Source organism: Macaca thibetana, chromosome 8 (assembly GCF_024542745.1).
Source record: "Macaca thibetana thibetana isolate TM-01 chromosome 8, ASM2454274v1, whole genome shotgun sequence".
Taxonomy (NCBI): Eukaryota; Metazoa; Chordata; class Mammalia; order Primates; family Cercopithecidae; genus Macaca; species Macaca thibetana.
Window position 1 is genome coordinate 133,015,710 of NC_065585.1, and position 21,070 is coordinate 133,036,779.

General features: G+C 42.7%; 1 protein-coding gene across 4 annotated transcripts in view; it reads left to right on the plus strand.

Moving 5' to 3' along the window:
- Nucleotides 1-21,070, plus strand: part of MSRA (methionine sulfoxide reductase A) — a 423,943-nt gene that overhangs the window by 238,836 nt on the left and 164,037 nt on the right. For all 4 annotated transcript variants that reach the window (XM_050801122.1, XM_050801123.1, XM_050801121.1 and 1 more), the window contains 2 exons: nt 1,029-1,133; nt 19,283-19,389. In XM_050801122.1, coding sequence (XP_050657079.1) covers nt 1,029-1,133; nt 19,283-19,389 — 212 coding nt within the window. The remainder of the gene's footprint in view (nt 1-1,028; nt 1,134-19,282; nt 19,390-21,070) is intronic.

The window sequence follows — 21,070 nt, forward strand, 5'->3', positions numbered from 1 at the left end:
TGTGCCTCAGCCTCCCGAGTAGCTGGGATTACAGGTGTCTGGCACCACACCCAGTTAATTTTTTGTTTAGTAGAGACAGGGTTTCACCAGATTGGCCAGGCTAGTCTCGAACTCCTGACCTCAGGTAATGCACCCTTCTCAGCCTCCCAAAGTTCTGGGATTACAGTGAACCACCGCGCCCGGCTGGCCAAATTCTTTACTACACATAAGGTGACTGTGATAAAAAAAAAATTTATATAGCCAAGTGATCTTAGTATGGAGGGATCTCTTATTTGCCATGCTCTAGGACTGCAAAATAAGGAAGGACATGAATTTCACAGGTACAAGCAGTACTGCAAATACCCACCCCTGATCCACCAAACCTTCAGGACCACCACTGAGAACAGGCCTACAGAGGATCCTGCAAAGAGACATATGCCACCGTCATTGTTTACCATGGATATGAATTAGGCTGAGAAAACACTTACCACCCTACTGGGTATTTAAATCTGACCCTTGTTCCGGTGTTAACAGCACAGCGAGTATGTCCCTCCGTTAACTTACTGATCTTATGTGAACGAGTGATCATCCTGTTTTTTACAGGTTTCTCTCCCTGGCACCATCTCACTGTGGTGCAGCTGAGCTCACTACATAAAGCATGGAGTGATGATAAAAATAAATTGGCTCTTTCCCTTTGCAGAGTTTCAAATCTTGAGCGCTATGTCAGGGTGGATCCGTAAGATTTCCCAAGAGTGAGCTTAGAAACCTGAAAACCAATGTTTGTTTTTTCATGAACTTAAAACAATTTATCAGAGCACAATGTAGAAGTCATCGCAGCAAGCTCACTAGAGGAGAACTGTATGCTTTTATGGAAAAAGAACCAGTAACAGAGCCTTGAGAGAGACTGTTAGCTAAAGTTTAATCATGCTTCCATTCTTCCTTCAGAGGGTAGAGTTTCAGCTTTTGACTATTGGTTTTTTGTGAACAAAAAACTTGCAATAAATTGATGTTGTCAGTAAATTTCAGTTGTACGTTTTGTTTCTTCCAAGAAAAAACTGGCCATGCAGAAGTCGTCCGAGTGGTGTACCAGCCAGAACACATCAGTTTTGAGGAACTGCTCAAGGTCTTCTGGGAGAATCACGACCCGACCCAAGGTAGAGTGATGAGTGAGCCAGTATTTAATTATCTTACTAATTACAGCTGGGATAATTAGTGTTTGAGCTGCATGGAAGAGATGAACCTTGAAATCACACAGGAGCTCAAGAATATGATTGCAGACATTTATTGACGGAGGAGAGGAGGGGCTGGGGAGAAAAAGGGTGAGAGAATAAAGGCACAGCCACATTCAACGCCCCTGCCCCCCTTACAGCTGTCAGGGGTGGGAAAATTCCCACAGAGGAAGATGCCAGACAATAGCAATCCGTTCACCTTTGATTATTGCATGATTCCTCCTTAATGCAGTCTTTTGTCTACAAAATTAAAGTGTCTTTCCAGCAGCTCCAAAGTTTCCTGATTTATGGTTTCTTTATTTCTCTGACTTTAGCCTTTCTCGTCTTTTGACATTATCAGGTTTGATTTAAAAAAAAAAAAAAAGTCTGTGGTGATAAAGAACATACAGGTAAAATGCAGTATTCACTAGGTCCACAAATCTTGCTCATTTAAATATTTCATTTGTCCTCTTTAGAATTTGTTATGTGGAGATACTAATATATTTGGGCTATAAACAATGGTGGCTGGAAATTTTATTCAAATGCATACACAAGCAAAATATTCCATGTTGGCAAATATCATTGTAATATTCAATAATGAAGCAATTTCCAGGTCGCATCCCAGCAGGCTTATAGGCCCTGCTTTGCCAGTATGATGATCTGATATTATGCGGCTTATGAACTGAAAAGTCCTGTGCAATAGATGTGACTTTTCACAAACCCTCTTCATTTGGCAATCAGTCTATTTCACAAAAGTATTTTCCATTTGGTGTCAGATTTTTGTGTAGTGGATATGCATTGTTATTTCTTGATGAGTGAAGTTTTTCTCCAAATGTATATTGTGCTTCATGTTGGGCTCTTAATATGCCTGTAGCAGCACAGGTTGGTGGGTCCTGCGTGCTGGTTCTAAGAACCATCCCATTCCAGGGCGATTTGCCAGAGGACAAAAGTCAGAGATGAGGCAAGAGCAGCAAAGTGACAAGCTGGAGCAGGGTGAGGCAGGTTCGGGATCCAGGCAGATCTATCAGGGCAGGTGGAGGCCTAGAGGTCTGGGCCCAGGAAGGAGGCCAGGGGCAGGATTTCCATGACAACAAAGTCTAGTTTGACATGGGGGAATGGGTACCTGGTGGAAGAGGGATGAAGTATGGGGCAGAGTAGGGAAAGAACCAGTAGGACAAGAACACTCTAATCAGAAGTTTCACTTGTCACCCTAGCTTGGGATATGGGACATATCATGTGGGAAGGCAGGTCCATGGGCCTAGATTGCTTTGGTTCTGCAGGAAGCTCTGCAGTGAGGATCATAAATCAGGGTGGTGACAGCCAGTCACTCGTTCTGGTAAGTCATCAGTCCAGATGGAGCAGACGTTCAGCCATTTGACTGTCAAAGTCAAGGGTCACAGGAAGATGATAAGACCTCCAAAATTATCAATAAAAACACATATCAGAGGTCCAGGCAAGGGCTGAAGTCATGGAGGTGACAGGTCTAGTCACCTTTAACGTGGCCAACTGTAATGCCATGTCCTTATAGAATCTCCATAGGCTTAGGCCTGGCAGAATTGTAAAGAAGGCCAAGTCTGTTCTCAGCTTCTCTCTCCATACCTCTCTTAAATGCTTTCATTTAATCACATCTTCATTGATTAATTAGGTTGCTAATACCGGCCCCTGAATCTTGGGGGGAATACTACTGTGATGAGGGTTTGGGCTGGGAGGACTCACCTCTCTGTTTATCAGTTGCCCTTCCCTGGGCTCTGTGCTTGTAATGGTGGCATCTCTGGGATTAAAAAATATTTTCCAGATCTTCACATCATAGGTGGCAATATGAAGACCAAAATAAGGCAAGAGCATGATTAAGGTTGTAGCGTGACCCAGTCTCCTCCACTAAATTCAGAGAACCACTCAACAACCACCCCAGGGCAATCTTGACTGCCTCAGGACCCCTCCAATCTATAGCCCCCATCCTTCTGTGGACCATCTCCTTCCGCAGGTCAGTGGCCTCCCCAGAGATAAGGAAGAGGTAAGGAAGGGCAGGGGATGTTGGTTAGTTAAGGGAAGGGGTAGAGATCCTCCATCAGGAACGTCTACTCCGCTGGCTTTGTTTTTCTTAATCTAGTTTGTTAGTTTCTATTACATGCAACAGTAGCAAAAATCCTTACTAATCTACCCATTCAATCCAAACAATCTTATGCTCATTATATTTGCCGGGTGCCCTTTCATTTTTTGTTTTTGTTTTTTATTATTATTTTTTTTGAGACTGAGTCTTACTCTGTTGCCTAAGCTGGAGTACAGTGGCGTGATCTCAGCTGACTGCAACCTCCACCTCCCAGGTTCCAGCAATTCCCCTGCCTCTGCCTCAGCCTCCCAAGTAGCTGGGATTACAGATGCATGCCACCTTGCCCAGCTAATTTTTCATATTTGTAATAGAGTTGAGGTTTCACCATGTTGGCCAGGCTGGTCTTGAACTCTTGATCCACCCTCCTTGGCCTTCCAAAGTGCTGGGATTACAGGCGTGAGCCACTGCGCCTAGCCACCAGGTGTGCTAAATCACTAAGGCATCTGGGATACGCAAGAGTATCCAGCCTCTTGGTTAATGCACATGGAAAATATATTCCTACAGGAAGAAAATAGTTAATTCCAATATGCTGAGATCAAGTGAGCTTGTAGATAAATGCACATAAAACCACAGACTAAATGTTAACATGAAATCATCAAAACACATATGTGTTAGCACTTGAACATTAAAAGTAAAAAACAAACAATAACAAATCCATAAGTTCAGGATATCTCTGGTATCAATGGAGTTGATATTCCCGGGGAACCCTGCAGGCCCAGAACAATGACACATGTCAAGTGTCATTTTTTCCATGGTCAGAATTTGAAGCCTGCTCCTTGAGGGATGGGCCAGAGGCAGGGGAGAGCCAGGCTAAAAATGAACTTGGCTGTCACTGACTCACCACATCTGACCACAGCTGCTTAAATCTCTACTCGAGGTCACATGGCAACCTGTCACGTTTCACAGTAAAAGTTGATCTTGAAAAGAAAGCCACCACTGGAGAAGATGAGGGTGGTGAAGACATGTAAGAGTGACTGTTCTTACACAGAAAATGGACATTTTCAAAGAAAGCAGCGGGTTGGAATCAGCAGTGACTCTGATCTGTGAGGAGTCGCCCACTCCAGATTCTTTTCAGAAACAAAAGTGATTACTAAAACTACTTGAGCAATGCTCTTGCCTGTGCCAGAACTGCTGATCAACAAAAAGACAAAACTTGAGTAGAAGTTGAAAAGGCATTGACCTTTGATGTGAAGATGTGCCCAGGAAACATGATTCTCCACAGAAATATGACTCAAGAGAAATGTATTTTAATTAACATGTTGAAAGATTTTAGTACCTTTTTGTAAAGTCATTAAGGACTTGAAGGGGCCACTTAAATTTTTTAGTTACAATTTACTGCATTTTGTAGGAGAAGCAGTATCTACACTGATATTTGCAAATGTGGAGATTCTTGCTGATGTCAATGGTCTTCCTATAGTAGAAACAGCAAGAGTTTATCCCCTTTCAGTTAAATCAGATCTTCATGGCATAGGCTAAACAGAACATTCAGCATGTTCTCTCCTGCTTCAAGGTGCTGAAACAGCTTTCATAGTATCTGCCCTAATGGACTAGATGAAGTCCCCATAGGTTTTCTTCTTCTTCTTCTTTTTTTTTTTTTTTAGATGGAGTCTTGCCCTGTCGCCCAGGCTGGAGTGCCGTGGTGCAATCTTGGCTCACTGCAACCTCTGCCTCCTGAGTACCTGGGATTACAGGCGTGTGCCACCATGCCCAGCTAATTTTTGTATTTTCAGTAGAGATGGGGTTTCGCCATGTTGTCCAGGCTGGGCTCGAATTCCTGACCTCAAGTGATCCACCCACCTCGGTCTCCCAAAGTGCTGGGATTACAGGCCATGAGGCATGAACCACTGTGCCTAGCCTTCTGCCATTTTGGAGGGAGCAAAGCTGGTAAGTGAGAGATTGGAAGGCGTAGGCTTTTTAAGGTATAGGTGAGGCCCGAGACCTGTTATTCCACATCCACTAGGCAGTGAGTCTGAAGAGGATGCCACTCCATGGGTTAACCTAAGGAGGAGTGGCAGACGTGCTAGCATCATTACTCATGTGGCCAGTAAGTGGAATAGTCTCTTCTTTTAATTTACCACTTACTGCAGAACCTCTACTTTTGCTGAAACATTTGAATCCCACTGGTTAAGTCAGTAGGTTCTATTCTGGCCTTCTTTCTTACTCATGGGATGAAGATAGTTCCTTTAGGCTTCTGAGGATAGACTGGCAGGTGCGCATTCCTGGCCATGGGGTACCCAGACTCCCACTGTCTTCGGGCAACATGGTAGGTGCCTGAGATTTAGGAGATTTGGGTTCTGGTCCCTGGTTGGCCCCTTCCGAACCCCATGACTTTGGCCAGGACACTTACCCAACCTGAACCTCCATTTTTCTCATCTACAGAAAAAGGAATAATAATGTCTATACTGCTGACTTAATGGGCTGATTCAGGAATTAAATAAAATAGTGTGAAAATAACATGAAAATGGTAAGGTGCCATGCCAGCAAGGTATTGTTGTTACGTCTTTCTCAACACAATACAATTCCATCAGATTTTGAATTTACATTTACTCTTACATCTGTGTTGCCCTATGATTCTTTCTCTGGGAAAGTATTTACCCTCCATCTACTAAAGTGTGGGTTTTCTACCCACCGAGATTCTCGAGTCTCCTGCGTTGGATGGAAAGAGTTCATCATTGTTTATGTTGTCTTCGGGGACCTGCTGGTGCTGACAGTAGTGATGAGGCTGGTGGATCCTTGCTCAAAAGCCTCCTTAAGGTTGCTGACACAGTAATCTAAAGAACTGGATCAGGTTCCCAGCATTTCATGCCTGGTCTGTATCCTCCTAACTAGCATAGCCTGTGCATGAGTAACACAGTTCAGACCTCCTAGTCCTGCGTAGGATACAGAGCACAGACTGAGCGCCAAGGGCCAAGCCACAGGTGCACCAGGCAGACAGTCTTCAGTTTTGTGTGACTTCACCCACTAAATTTGATTTCTCAATTGCAACCCCTCTTGCTCTCCTCAGTCCTGGAGCAAGGGAGAGCAACGTTTACTAAGCACCTCTTAGGGGCCAGTGTTAACGATAAATGTTTTATAATCCGAATTTCATTTAATCCTGACCGTAACCCTGTGAAGTAAGGATCATTGTCCTTGCTTAGTAGAAGAGGAGCAATGAGGTTCCAGAAGACTCACAATCTTGCTTACTGTTGGTGGCAGTATTTGGATGCAGCTCCGTCTAAAGCTCAGGTCTATTTTCTTTTCGCTACACTAGAGGAATCCAAGCTTCCTGACTAGGAAGACCTCTTCTCAGGATGCACTTTTTTTTTGTTTTTTTGAGACATGGTCTTGCTCTGTCACCTAGACTGGAGTGCAATGGCACAATTGGCTTACTGCAACTTCTCCTTCCCAAGCTCAAGCCATTCTCCCACCTCAGCCTCCTGAATAGCTGGGACTACAGGTGCACACCACCACGCTCAACTTATTTTTGTATTTTTAGTAGAGATGAATTTCGCCATGTTGCCCAGGCTGGTCTCAAACTCCTGGGCTCAAGCGATCCACCTGCCTCAGCCTTCCAAAGTCCTGGGATGACAGATGTGGCCACTGCGCCCAGCTCGGATGCGCATTTTTATGGATCCTCCAATGATAACAATTGTGCTTTTAGTATATTTTAAAAAGCAAATATATTAAAATGCTACTTTGGATTTAATTATACTTTAAATTGCATACCTATTGTATTCACCCACTTTCATGTCATGTACTTCTGGAAAATGGAAATATTGCACACATAATGCATTCTCCAGGCTCTAGATCTTGCGTGCTGCACAGTTGGATGTGTGGACCTTTTATGGCAACTCCAAGCCTTCCTAAAGGACTGTGGTCTGGAAACTGCTCCCATGTACTCCTTGGGGAACAGTGGTCTTTGCAGAGGCCTCTGGCTGAGACTGCTGCTTGACCCCAATATCAGGGTTCCCCCTCCTGTGTCGTTTAAGAATTTTAACTGGTGTGCAGCCACCCATAAAGACAAAAGCCCTCAGACTCCTTAGAGCTAAGTATGGCCACATGTCTAAATGCTGACTATGGGAGCCTGAGTAGAAGTGACGGCGTGCAGCTTCTGGGTTTGTGGCCTTAGAGGGAGGGGCGTTCTCTTCCACTTCCTCCCTTCCCACAAGTTAGTGTGGGGCTGAAGTGGTGGGCCATCATGAAGCCCAGGGATGGAGCCTGACCCTTGTCCTGCTAGAGCTGCAAGACAGAGGAGCCAGAGTCACCATCCCATGCTGGATCTTTAGGCAAGAACTCTTGTTTAAACTACTGCTATTTTGGTTCATTTTAGGCTTCTTTTTCTGCTTTTCTACAGCAGCTGAACCTATATCTTGACTAACACAGCTTTCAACTATAAGCTAGTGATGAACTCCCAGTCACCCCTCTGAAAGCCTTAATTACAATGTTCCCTTAATTAAAACATCTTTAATCAAACCTGTTGTTAAGAGGTATGGACCCTGGGGTCAGAGACGTCATGGCTGTGAACCAGGTCGGCCCGGCACTCGCTGTGCGGACCGGCCTCATTTCTCTCTGTATCCACCTGACCACCTAGGTCCTCCAGCAGTCTCCTCAGTGGCCTGTCTCATCCTTTCTCATTCCCTGCTCCATAATGCCCTGTTAAACACAAAACCAGGTGTGGCCCCCTCTGGCTTAAAGCATTTCGTTGGTTGCCCAGTTTCTTTGGGATGAGATCCAGACTCTTTACAGTGGCCAGTGTGGCCTGGGATTACCTGATTGGCAGTTGCCTTTCCAACTTTGGCTCATACCACAGTTCTCCCCAGACTCCGCCCCATCCATGCTCACTGCGCTTCAGTTACTGTGGCCTTCATCTGTTCCATTCGTAGAAGACTCGAGCTCTTTCTTGCCTTGCGCACTGCACCTACTGCTCAGCCTGTCCATAGCTCTTGGTCTGCCACCAACATCAAGCAAGATTGCAAGTCTTTGGAACCTCATTGCTTCTTTTCTGCTAAGCCGAGTCAGTAATCCCTACTTCATAGGGTTATAGTCAGGATTAAATACAATTAGGCTTATAAAACGTCTACCTCTAAGACTGGCCCCTAAGGGGTGCTTAGTAAATGTTGCTCTCCCTTGCTCCAGGATCGAGGAGAGCAAGAGCTATATGACCGGCTCCTTCTCCTTTAGGTCTCAGCTGAAGATGTCATCCTCAGAAAGGTCTTCCCTGCCCACCCTAATTAAAGGAGCACTCCTAGCCCTCACCCCCATGAACTTCTGTACCATCGTCCTCTCCTTCCTTCCTAACTCTCATCATGAGGTAGAATCATGTGTTTACTTGTTTATTGCTTATTCTCTGACTCCTCTAGAAGGTGGGCTTTGATTTAAATGTTTTCTCATTGAACTAGTAAGTGAACCTCTGTTTCTGCCTCTGTAATAATTTATGCCTTCTCAGTGTGGGGGCGCACACGGGAGTGGAGCCTGCTGTGCAGAGCGTGGTGCCTGGTGCGGAATAAGCGCTGGCTCTAATAGCTGTCGTGCTCATGCCGCCTGTGGAAGGGCCGCTTCCACCAGCTGCTGTTTGTTTGTCTTGTTCTTTCGTGAATCCCAGTATTTCTCTGCTTGTTCTCTATCATTTTTCCTCAGCTCATGTTCTGATTACCCCTGATGGCTTCCTATTCTTGGTTCACACCCTTTATCCTCAATCAGCTCCTCTTCACCCCTTTCCACCTGCAGCACAGCTCCCAGTTGTCCTCAGAAGGCTTGGTCTGGTTTGCCCCCGTGGGCTGCACCATCTATGCTGTTGCGTTTCCTGGGACCCCAGGGCCACACTTCCTGGCCTTACCATGAGCTGGGGATCCTGTGGGGCTCCTCAGCCTGTGCTGGGAACTAGAGAGCCTCCAAGGACTCTTCTCTACTTGGTGTCCTTGGGTCTCACGTGCTCCCCTGCCAGACGTGTGCAGTCACCATGAAGCCCTGCTCCAGGCAAGTTTTTTCCAGGTGGTCCCAGGGAATCGGGTGGGATAGGTCCACTCCGTGTTCAGGAGGTTGGCTCCCGAGCCTCTTTCCAGGTGCGCTGTGGAGAAGCAGGTCCCCTGTGCTGTCTACTGGGAAACATTCATTGAAGGGAGACAAATCCTGTTCTCCTGTTCCCCATCCACTTGGCAATAAAATACTGTCGTTCGTATATTTAACTTGCCAGATTAATATCTGAACTTCCTTGTGCTGACCCTTTGAAGTTAGTTTTTTAAAATAAGTCACCAGTTTTGAAGGACTATCCTTTTTTAGACCATATACAAGGAATCTATCATCTGCAAATAATTAGACAGTGGGAATGATATTGTATTGCTAATGAGCAGATGTGCAGACTCGGAGTGGAGGAACAGCTGCACACATATAAAATGCAAAAGCCACCCAAACCCAGCATTATGAATTCTGAAAGGGATTTCATTCTTTTAAGAATTTCGGAAACAGAGAAAAATGAAACAAAGAATTTAACTGATATTTTTATTAATTGTTCTTCCAGTCACACTTTCCCTTGTGTCCCATTATCATGAGTGTTCATAGTATCTTTGCTGTTTGCAAAAGTGTTCTTTGCACTTTTAAATCCTGCTGTCGTATAATACTGTAAAGCTTATATTTAATATTTTTCCTTTGCCTTTATAGTGTTACAAGGGTTTGGTGGCTGCACGCTGAGTGACAGACTGTTACTGGTGGTCTCTCCCCTGGGCTGTGCACGATGCTAAGTGCTCATGTGTACATGATCCCATTTGATCCTTAAAGCAACCTGTGAACCTTAGACCCATTTTATAGAGGAACAAATAGGCCCAGAGAGGCGAAGTGATTTGGCACAAGCCACTTACTACATTGCTTGACAGAGGTGGAATTTGGACTTAAGGGCCAAACTCAAAACCTGATGTTCTTTCTATTGGGTGGCACATGGCCCCACAGTGCTACACAATTCTATCAGAAAGCAGAGAACATGGTCCACTACAGCTGGAAACAGCAGCACATTATCCAATGATTTTAAACTCTTTGTGATGTCCATTACAATTTTATAATCCTATTAAGGATTTGCAAGATGAAGAAATTCAAATAATCAGGCTTGTGAAAACTTTTAGCCAGCAAGAGTTTCACATATCTTAGATAGTAATGGTTAGGTCATTTAGAATTTGAATAAATTGCTGAAATGGTATGAAATCAATGAAAAGAAATGAAGTCAGAAGAATTACTAGACTTCACATAAAAGAGTACTGAATTAGGTCAGAGAAAAATCAGAGCTGATAACACTGGCAGGAACTAGGATTTCTAGGTTCCAGGAATGGCAGGCTGAGTTATTCAGACCAAATTGCCCACTGAAAGCAGCTCCACATGTTGAATAAAAAATATATATATATGTAAAGCATCACATCGAAGAGCTGACAGAACTATGAGGAATTACCAGGTTAAAATGGAAGGCAACACAGGAACCCAGACAGGTAAGCAGAGGATTAGATATATCTTTATTCTGAGCAAACTTGTTAATCCCAGAAAATGTGAGCTTTGAGAGCCTTATTAAGGACACACAGGGAGTAGACATAGAGGGAGTGACCGACACAATTCCAGCACTTGACCCGGTGGATGTGATAAGATGCTGTTCCCCACATCAGGGTGGGGGGCGCCTGCTTCTCTGTCACACATGGAACATATTCGAGGCCATAAAAGGCTCAGTATGTTTCAGAGGGATTAAAATCATTTAGCTTTTGTTTCTCTTACCATAATGCAAGTATTGAGAAAATCCTCTTATGTTAGAAAATTTAAAAATTTCTGGCCAGGTGTTATGGCTCACGTCTGTAATACCAGCATTTTGAGAGGCCAAGGAGGGAGGATCACTTGAATCCAGGAGTTCAGGACCAGTCTGGGTAACTTAGTGAGGTCTCCGTCTCTACGAAAAATTAAAAAAAAAAAAAAAAAAAAAAAAAAAAAAAAACTAGCTGGGCATGGTGGCACATCCCTGTAGTCCCAGCTACTCAGGAGACTGAGGTGGGAGGGTTGCTCGTGCCCAGGAGATTGAGGCTGCAGTGAGCCATGATTGCGCCACTGCACACCAGCCTGGGCAACAGAGCAAGACCTTGGCTGAAAAAATAAATTCTGAATATCCTATTTATCACAGATAAATCATGATGGAAATTGGAAAATACTTTGAATCAAATGATAATTAAAATACTATATGTTAAAATTGATAGGGCATAGGTAAAGCGTTCTCAGAGGGACATATAGAGCCTTAAATTCATATATTAGAAGAGAAGAAAAGCTGAGCCAGCATCCATCTCAAGAACTTAAGAAAATCAGCAACAAGTTCAACCCAAACAGTGTAAAATAAAGAAATAATGAGAGCAGAAAGAAATGAAATGGGAAGCAAACAAACATAAGATCAAAAAAGCCAAGAGTTGGTATTTCATGATGACTACAAAATTAATAAAGCTCTAGGAAGTTGTTCAAGGAAAAAGTGAGAAGGCACAAATATACAACATTAGGAATAAAAAATTGGGATATCACTACAGATGTGGGAGATTTTACAGAAACCAGGAGGATATGATAAGCAACTTTATGTCAATAAATTTGAAAAGTTAGATACATTCTTTAAAAATATAGTTTAATAAAACTGAATAAAAAAACCACTGGCTTCATCGGTGAGTTCTTCCAACATTTAAGGAAGAAATAATTACAGTTTTTCATAACGTTTTCAAGAGATTAGAGAGGGATGCAGTCCGTCTTACAATCCTTGCATAATCTTGATACCAAAACTTAACTATGTAAGAAAAGAAAAGTATATGACAATCTTACTTATGACTGTATTTGCAGAAATCCTATACAAAGTATTAGCAAACTGAATTTAATAGTATGTAAGAAAATAATACATCATGACCAATTTTAGGTTCCTCCAAGGAACACAAGCTTCAGTATTAACCCATGTAATTAACCACTTTAGCAGGTATTTTAAAAACATGTATGATTGTTGAAATAGATGCATAAAAAGTATTGAATGCAATTCAGTATTCATAAATGATTTAAAAACACGTATAAAAGATGACTTTCTTATTCTGATAAAAGAGTACGTGCAAAAGCCTACAGCAAACATTGCATTTAATAATGAAGCATTGAGAAGCTACAGAGAATGCCGTCGCAACTTCTAATCAGCATTGGACTGGGGGTCCTAGCTCATGCAGTAAGTCAAGGAAAGGAATAAATGTATACTGATTGAAAAATCGACTAGATACCTATTTACCTTTCCCCAGCCAGACACCATTCCTATTCTCCCTCGAAGTGGCCATGTGACCGAGTTCTAGCCAGTGGAATGAGGAAGAAGCAATATATGCTGCTTCCAGACCTGGCTCAGAAAAACCTCCTGCATGATCTGTGAACTTTTCTCTCTATATTCAGTCTGCCTGCTGAATGTGAATGCCAAGGGAAACCTTTGAAGCAACATATTGAAGGTGGTAAAGCTTCTGTCAGTTTAAGCCCCAGAAGAGTTCATGAAGCAGAACTCTTACCATCTCCTTTTTATTAACTGTGCTTTGCATCATTATGAAAGAAACTTCTATTATGTCCAGCCACTGGAATTTCAGGGTTTACTTATTTACCAGGAATTGGTACCTTAAAGTGGAATGCTACCAAAAAATCTTAAAAACAAAACAAAACAAAAAAACCCATGGCATTGGCTTAGTAGTTAGGCAGCTGGAAGATCTAATATTGGGTCTTGTTTATGGTTGGTAAACACGCCAATTCTCTCCAAGTTGTTTTATAAATTCAGTGCAAATCTAAATGAGATCCCAACAGTTTTGTTATTATTGTCGTTGCAGTTTTTGTGGATCTTAAAAGCTAATCTTGACATTTATAGGGAAATGCAAAAGTCCAAGAAAAGCAGACACTCACATAAGAACAAGAGGATGGGAGGACTTATTCTTCCAGATATCGAGTCATTATAAAGCTACAGCTATTAAGACATTGTGAATCTGATGTAGGGACAGATGAATAGAGAGTTCAGAAACAGACCCACTCCTGTCAAAGTATGACAAATGACACAGTTGGCATTTCATAGTACTGGGGAAAGAATGGTTTTTAAATCAATAGTGATAAGATAATTTTCTTATAGGAAAAAAGTTAATTGGATTTCTACCTCACACCATACACAAAAATCAATTCCAAGTAGATTGAATACATAAATGTCAAAAGCAAACGTAGGAAACTTCAAGTAGATAATATCTTCATGACCTTGGGTTTCGGAAGCATTTCCTAAACAAGACACAAAAGCACTAACCATAAAGGAAAAATATTTGACAGATTTAACTATATCAAACTTACAACTTTGGTTCATCAAAAAGCATCATAAAATGCCAAGAACAAAAAAATGAAAAATAAAAAATAAAAAAATGCCAAGAACAGAGAGATTATATTTGATAAAGGATTAGTATTCAGAATATGTAAAAAATAGACTTAAATATATATGCAGTGTTTTTTTTTTTTTTTTTTTTTTTTTTTTTTTTTTTTTTAGAAAAGACAGACTGCTGAGGAAAAAAAATGGGCAAAGGACTTGAATTATGGCAAAGAGACATATAAAATGATAATTAACATTATTAATCAGGAAAATGCAAATTAAGATCAAGCGAGATTCCATTACACACCAAACCGACTGACAAAAAGTGAAAATCTGACATTAGAAGACTTTAATGAATTGGCAAGCATTTAGAGCTCCAGGAATTCTTGTACAGTCATGTGGTTTTGTAAATTGGTACAACTACTCTGGAAAAATAGTTCAGCATGTAGTTAAGTTGAAGACATGCAAACACTATACACCAACAATTCTATTTCTAGGTATGTACTCAAGAGAAACTCATGCATATGTATAAGAGAATACATGTCAAGAATGTTCTTTACAGCCCCAAGCTGGTAATGTTCATTAAGGGTAGAAAGTATAAATCCATTGTGGTGCATTCATACAATGGGATATTATGAAGCCATGAAAATGAAGAAAATGGAAAGACCTCATGATCATAATTGTAAGTGAAAGATTCAAACTATAGTATAATTCCACTTATATTAATTTTAAAAATAGGCTGTATTAGTCTGTTCTCATTCTGCTAATAAAGACATGCCTGAGACTGGGTAATTTATGAAGAAAAAGAGGTTTAATGGACCCACAGTTCCACATGACTGGGGAGGCCTCACAATTATGGCTGAAGGCGAAGGAGGAGCAAAGGCACATCTTATATGGTAGCAGACAAGAGAGTGTGTGCAGGAGAACTGACCTGTATAAAACCATCAGATCTCGTGAGACTTATTCACTATCGTGAGAACAGCATGGGAAAGACCCACCCCCCCATGATTCAGTTACCTCCCACCAGGTCTTTTCCACGACACATGGGGATTATGGGAGCTACAGCTCAAGATGAGATTTGGGAGGGGACACAGTCAAACCATATCACAAGCCAAACTAAACTAGCTTTGTTCTGAATGTGTCTATGTGCTAAAGAAATTATTACAAAAACCAGGTGTGGTACAACTAGAGAGAGGGAAGGCATTGTCATCAATAGAGACACAGGGAAGACTCCCAAGGGTACTGGCTGTACTCTCTTGATGTTAGTGGTGGTGATACGAGTATTCACTTTATAATCAATAATTATAGATAGAGTAATATTAGGCACTTAACTGTGCATGTCCATTTTGTGTACTTTTGTACATTTATGTCTTATGTACTTTTCCGTAATTGAATCTGGGAACTACAAAGGTATGTCGATTGCTACTTCTGCTAATATGAACACTATCCATGATGGACTGGTTTGTAAATGTGTGTGCACATGTGTGCTTGGTACTGATTTCAGTGTAAGCATGTTGTAAATCTCATGTAGTGGGGCACTTTGGCTGTAAAACTTTAATATTTGGACTTGCAATGATGACCTAAAAATTTTACTATTTTGAAAGTTTTCTAATATTTTCATTATTTGGCCAAACTTGGGATTTTAAAACATAAACAGACATGGAGTCCCAAAAGACATTCTAGGACACATGATAATGAAAAAGATTTTCTTTGGCTGCCATAAATAGAATTTCTCTTTTACACAAACAAAACTCACACTACGATAGCTTTTTACCTTTTATGAAGAAATCACCACATCTTTTCAAAATAATTTATGGCTATAGAAATAATGTGTACTCCTTACTGAAAATTGGGATCTTTCATTTTCCTTTTTGCTTTTAGATATGGAATAAATATTTGGCACCTCTGTTATAAAGCAACATTATTCCATCTCCCTTGAGATGCACTGCATGAAAAAATGCAAAGAACATTGTGCAGATGATAGATAGTGACTGTATTATGTGGCTGTTTTCCTTTTAAAAGAGAGCCACGTAATATCTTTCATAGATCCCTATATTCCACTTAATTTTTTACCTAAATTATATATATTTACAAATGGAAATAATAGTGGTTAAGATCATGGACTTTGGAGTTAGATGGTTCCAGATGCAGCACTGGCATTCAGCAGGCAACCAGCCTCTCTCTCTGAGTGTCAGTTTCACCTTTGAGAGGATCAGTTTCACCTTGGCAGTGGGAAGGGGCCGGGAAATGGGTTTGCTAATGTGCTCCAAGTATTTGCAGAATTGGATGAATAAGGTAGTAAAGCACAGTGCCTGGACATAGTGAGGACTCTAGGATTGTTAGCTACTTTGATGATCCCTCTCCCTCTCTCTCTCTCCTTCCTCCTCTTCTTCTCCCCCTCACTCCCTCCCTCCCTCCCTTTTGATGAAAGGAGGGCTGTCCATTCATTTGTTCAGTGTTTTGAATTAAAAATGAGCTGTCAGTTAAAATGGACAGGATTAAGCTCTCAGATAAAGTGAGATGGTTATATTCATAGGGCTTGTCTCAAACACCTAAGGTAAGGGCAAGGTGCACCAGGAAGGGTCACCGGGATAAGAAGAAGAAGTGCCATCTTTCACTGAGAGGGATACAGGCTTATCTACCTGGGGGAGGACACTATGTCATGTTGTTTCACGGAGACCCTATTTTCCAGCAGAAGGAGGAGGCCACCCTGAAACAGCACCTGGGTGAGCTCTCCCACCAATGCCAACATCCCTGGTGGTCTTCCTGTGCCACTGCAGCATGCAGGTGGCCTTTGGCGCAGCAGACCATGAGGCAGGATCTGTTTTCTCTTAGCAGCAGTCTATAGAAGAGAAGAATGTGAAGGTCATGCTGGTAGGAGTCACTCTATTTTCAACCAACATGGATAGTCCTGCTAATGAGATTGCTCCCGCGAAGCTTGCTAAGATAGAGATAGTGATTTCAGACCCTGAGGAGTCGGAGCTGACTTGTCCTGATGTTCACTATCAGCTGGTAACTCCTGCATATCAGTTCAACTCATAGCATGAACTTCCCTTTAAAGTTCTCATGTTCAGACACATTTCTCACGTCTCCAATCAGGATAGATAAAACAGGATTGGAACCCAAAGATGAGCTGAGGCTTAGGAGGCCCTCTGAGCAGAGGAGAAGTCATCTTATGCTTCATTATAGATGAAGCATTTCTGTTTTCCACTGCTTCCTCCAGCTCTGCTGAGAGGGAGAGAAACCTCAGAGCAGTCTCAGGGTTGCTTGTCCCTTTAAAAATCTTCTTTGGAGAAAGTGGATGGAGAAATCTCAAGCAGTTGGTAGATGCCAGGAGGTCAGTTCTCATCAAGAATGCCCCAAAGCCCAGTCCTCATTAATCAGCTTATAGAGTACTATGGAAGAATTTTAAGCACAAGATGTTGTTTCTGAGCCAGTAATTCTCTTTCCACTCAACACTGAAAGCCCATTGCTTGCTTTCCTGGTCCATGAAGACAGCCAAATAGTGTCAATAATTTTTCCTCCTAGTTTTTCCGAAGCCAAGTGGAGGGCACAGGGAACTTTGCAACACTTGTTGCATCTGTGGGAAAGGGGGCCCTGGATCATTGGTTGGTGATTATGCTCACTCAGGGTTCCAGAGAATTCTGTAGCTCCTGGGAGTCTGATCTTTCCACACATCTCTGGTCCCCAGCATGACTTGTCAAGATACCTATGTGGTTACACGCCCAACCCACCAGCTTCAGGACCCACCAGGCCCCTTGTCAGACCTTGTCCTGCCTCTTCACAGTCCTCAGAACATTCCAAGCTTGTTCTTATTTCTGGGCCTTGGGCTGGGATGCCCCCTCCCCGGCAGGTACTCCACATCCAAAAGCACTTTGTTCCATTGTCCTCGATTATTTTGCTGTAACTTCTCATGCATCCATTTTGGAAGGAGAAAGGGCTTTGGTGTCGGGGTGATCAAAGTTTAAATTGCAGGATGGCCATCTACCTGCTGTGTGACCTCAGGTGGGTCACTGAATGTCTCTGATCCGTAATTTCCTTTTTGTCAAAGAGTGTTAAGAATATCTTCTCCACGGGGCGCATGTGAGGATGAAACAAGAAATGATGGCAAAGACCTCGCACAGGGAAGTACAGTGTCAGGCTCATGACTACTCTTCCCCCTCCCTCCCTCGTCCTGGTTATTCCTTGAGACCAGGGATTATGACCTAATTCTTCTGTAGCCTCCAGAGTGTGGAGGCTACAGTCGGCACACATGAATTCTTTCTGCTGGGGAGAACATATTTATGTGCAGAAAAAGGAAGGACACATAGGGGTTATTCTATCATTCAATAACATTTTTCTGTCCTATCTCAAAATATAATTTTGGTTAATCTTGCCCTCTGGAGAACAGCATTATAAAGCCTGTTTAGATCGATTTATGACAGTCGGATATTTCATTTGTTTTGTGATTCAATGGGTAGACAAGCAGGGCCGCTTCTTGTATTCCTAGCCGCTCCTGGGTGTTGGTTCTTTCTTCTGGGTTTTCAATCTGTTGAGCGTCCAGTCATCTTTCCCAGTGAAGCATCTTTCTTGTCTGGGCTTCAGGCTTGAGGGTAACATGCTCATCCTCTTGAGAAGCTGGCATCAGGGCTTTGACACCGATGCTGCCTGGGTTGCAGCTGCTTTTGCAAGCAGTACCAGTTCCTTCCAAGTCCCTGAAGGCACCACATTGCTCCGCAATCCTTACCTTTGTTCTACCTTCATCCTTGGCGCCCACCTGCTGACAAGACAAGTCGCTTCCTTGATACAGCCTTTGAGACATGGGCCCTTTCCCCACTGATCACACGAACTTACTCCCTTTCTGAACCCCTCCATTTTTTTTAACCTGCACAGATATTCCCGTAATCCCTCTAATACTTGCTTATGCCTGCTGGTCTCTGTTTCCCCTGAGTATATTAGAAATGTGACTAGCTGGAACATGCTACAGGGTCCGATTCCTGAATCCCAGTGCCTGGTTCATTTTCACGACAACGTGGTGGCATATAGCGGATCTGTGACAACCCTGTGGGTGCTTCACTGTGGGGCCCTGTCATACTCAGATAGAAACTGACCGTCATCCACCCTTCAGCTGCTGAGACAGGCAGAAAATGCTCTTTGCTGACTTTAAGTTGCAGACTAGATGGGTAGATGACGTTAGTCGTAGGTGCAGGACTCCTGCTACGTGCCAAGCACTGTGCCAGGAATTTACACAGACATTGTCTCATTTCCTCATCCACCAAGGGAGGGATGATGAAACCTTCCACACAGGTGTCTCCTTAGGACCCAAGGAAATAATATGTATCATAGTACATTACATGTGACAATTGGAGTAGATCGTTGTTTAAATATTTCACGTAAAAGTTAGGTATTCATAGAACATCTAGTGTGATCCAAGACCTGTGATAAATCTACCTGAGTTCAAACGTATTTGTTGTAATTAAAACAGGCAAATCAAAACAGATACATTTCATGCTTGTTTAAAGAAAATGCTGCAAACAAAAAATTAAAACAAGCACTTAGCAAGACATCAGGCACAGGGACCATATGAAAAGTGTTAAAATGCCTCAGCATTGTGCCCAGTTTGATGCTGGCACTGTTGCCTGGCGACCAGGTAACCCTCTCTGTTTTCCGCTTTCCCAGGTATGCGCCAGGGGAACGACCATGGCACTCAGTACCGCTCGGCCATCTACCCGACTTCCGCCAAGCAAATGGAGGTGGCCCTGAGCTCCAAAGAGGACTACCAAAAGGTAGGGGTTGCTGGGCTCCTGGCCCCTGGCTTGGGCTGCCATGACTAGGGCCAGGTTCTGATTTTAGAGGGGAGTCTGCTGCTTTTCAACTGGAATTGTGTTTTATTTGTGCATCTCTTAGAAATTTATGTCAGCCTCTAGGAGTGGAGCCATTGTGTCCAATACATGTGCTAAATGAGGTTTTAAGAGTAGGCCTGGGCCAGGGCCAGTGGCTTATGCCTGTAATCCCAGTACTTTGGGAGGCCGAAGCAGAAGGATGCTTGAGGCCAGGAGTTCGAGACCAGCCTGGGCAACACGAAGAAACCCCATCAATACAAAAAAATACAAAAATAACCCAGGCATGGTGGCCTGCACCTATAGTCCCAGCTACCTGGGAGGCTGAGGTGGGAGGATCATTTGAGCCTGGGAGGTCAAGGCTGCAGTGACCTCTGATTGCACCACTGCACTTCAGCCTGGGTGACAGAGCAAGACCCTGTCTCAATGTAAAAAAATAAAGAGTAGGCCCTTATGTGTTTGTCTTTAGAATCACTCATCTAGATGAAGATATAGCCTGTTAAAATAAGTCTTTTTCCTTCTCTCTTTGTTTCTGTCTCTGTCTGAAACTCCCTCTTTTTTTTCTTCCCTCTGTATTAGTTTTACAGGGCTATTGTAACAAACAATCACAGCTTGGTTGGTTTAAACAGCAGATATTTATTTTCTCACAGTTCTGGAGGCTGGAAGTCCAAGATCAAGGTGTCGGCAGGGCTGGTTGCTTCTGAGTGCTGTGAGGGAAGGATCTGTTCCAGGCCTCTCTCATTGGCTTCTAGATGGCTGTCTTCTCCATGTTTATATTCACATCACCCTAGTTTTATGTGTGTGTGTGTTTCTGTGTCCAAACTTCTTATTTTTACACAGTCTCTAGTCATATTGGCTTAGTGCTAACCCTCATGACCTCACTTAACTTAATTACCTCTGTAAAGACCCAGTTTCCAAGGAAGGTCACAATCCGAGGTTTTAGGACTCCAGCTTATCTTTTGGAGGGAGACACGATTCAACCTGTAACGCTTTCTCTTTCTGTCATAACAGTAAATTGAATTACAATAAAAGTAGTTCTGAGAAATATACACATGATATCACAAAACAATTATTTTCATGATTGTATACCATTTTTAAAAATCCTTCAATAGAGATTTAGTTGTTTTAAAAACAACTTGAGTTGCTTTAGTTTTTAGAACTTTGTGATAGTACTTAGATTTTATTTATCATTATATTTTCTGATGTGGATTTGCATTTGACAGTAGAGCTAGAAGCTACTATAAAGCTAATCTATGTTAGAATTATGTAAAAAGTCAGGTACGCAACAGCCCCCAGGAATGAGTGGGCTATCCCCTTATCCTGCATGGTGACAGAGAGATTGCAGAGACGAGGAGGCTGTAACTAGAGTGTCCACTGATGAGCAAGCAGTAGGATGGGTGACTCATAGTCAGTTCGACTGTGATGAGCAGAGTCTGTCAAAGGCCTGAAAGAGGCGCTGAAAGAGCCCATTTCTTCCTCAGCCCCTCCCACCTCCCTCCCAAGCTGTGATGTCTGCTTGGCTGGTCATGGTAGGCAGCCTGTGGGATGGCCCCCAGTGCTCTCTGCCCATGTATAATTCATCTCCTTGAATATGGGCTGCATTTAGCAACTCAATTCTAATGAATGA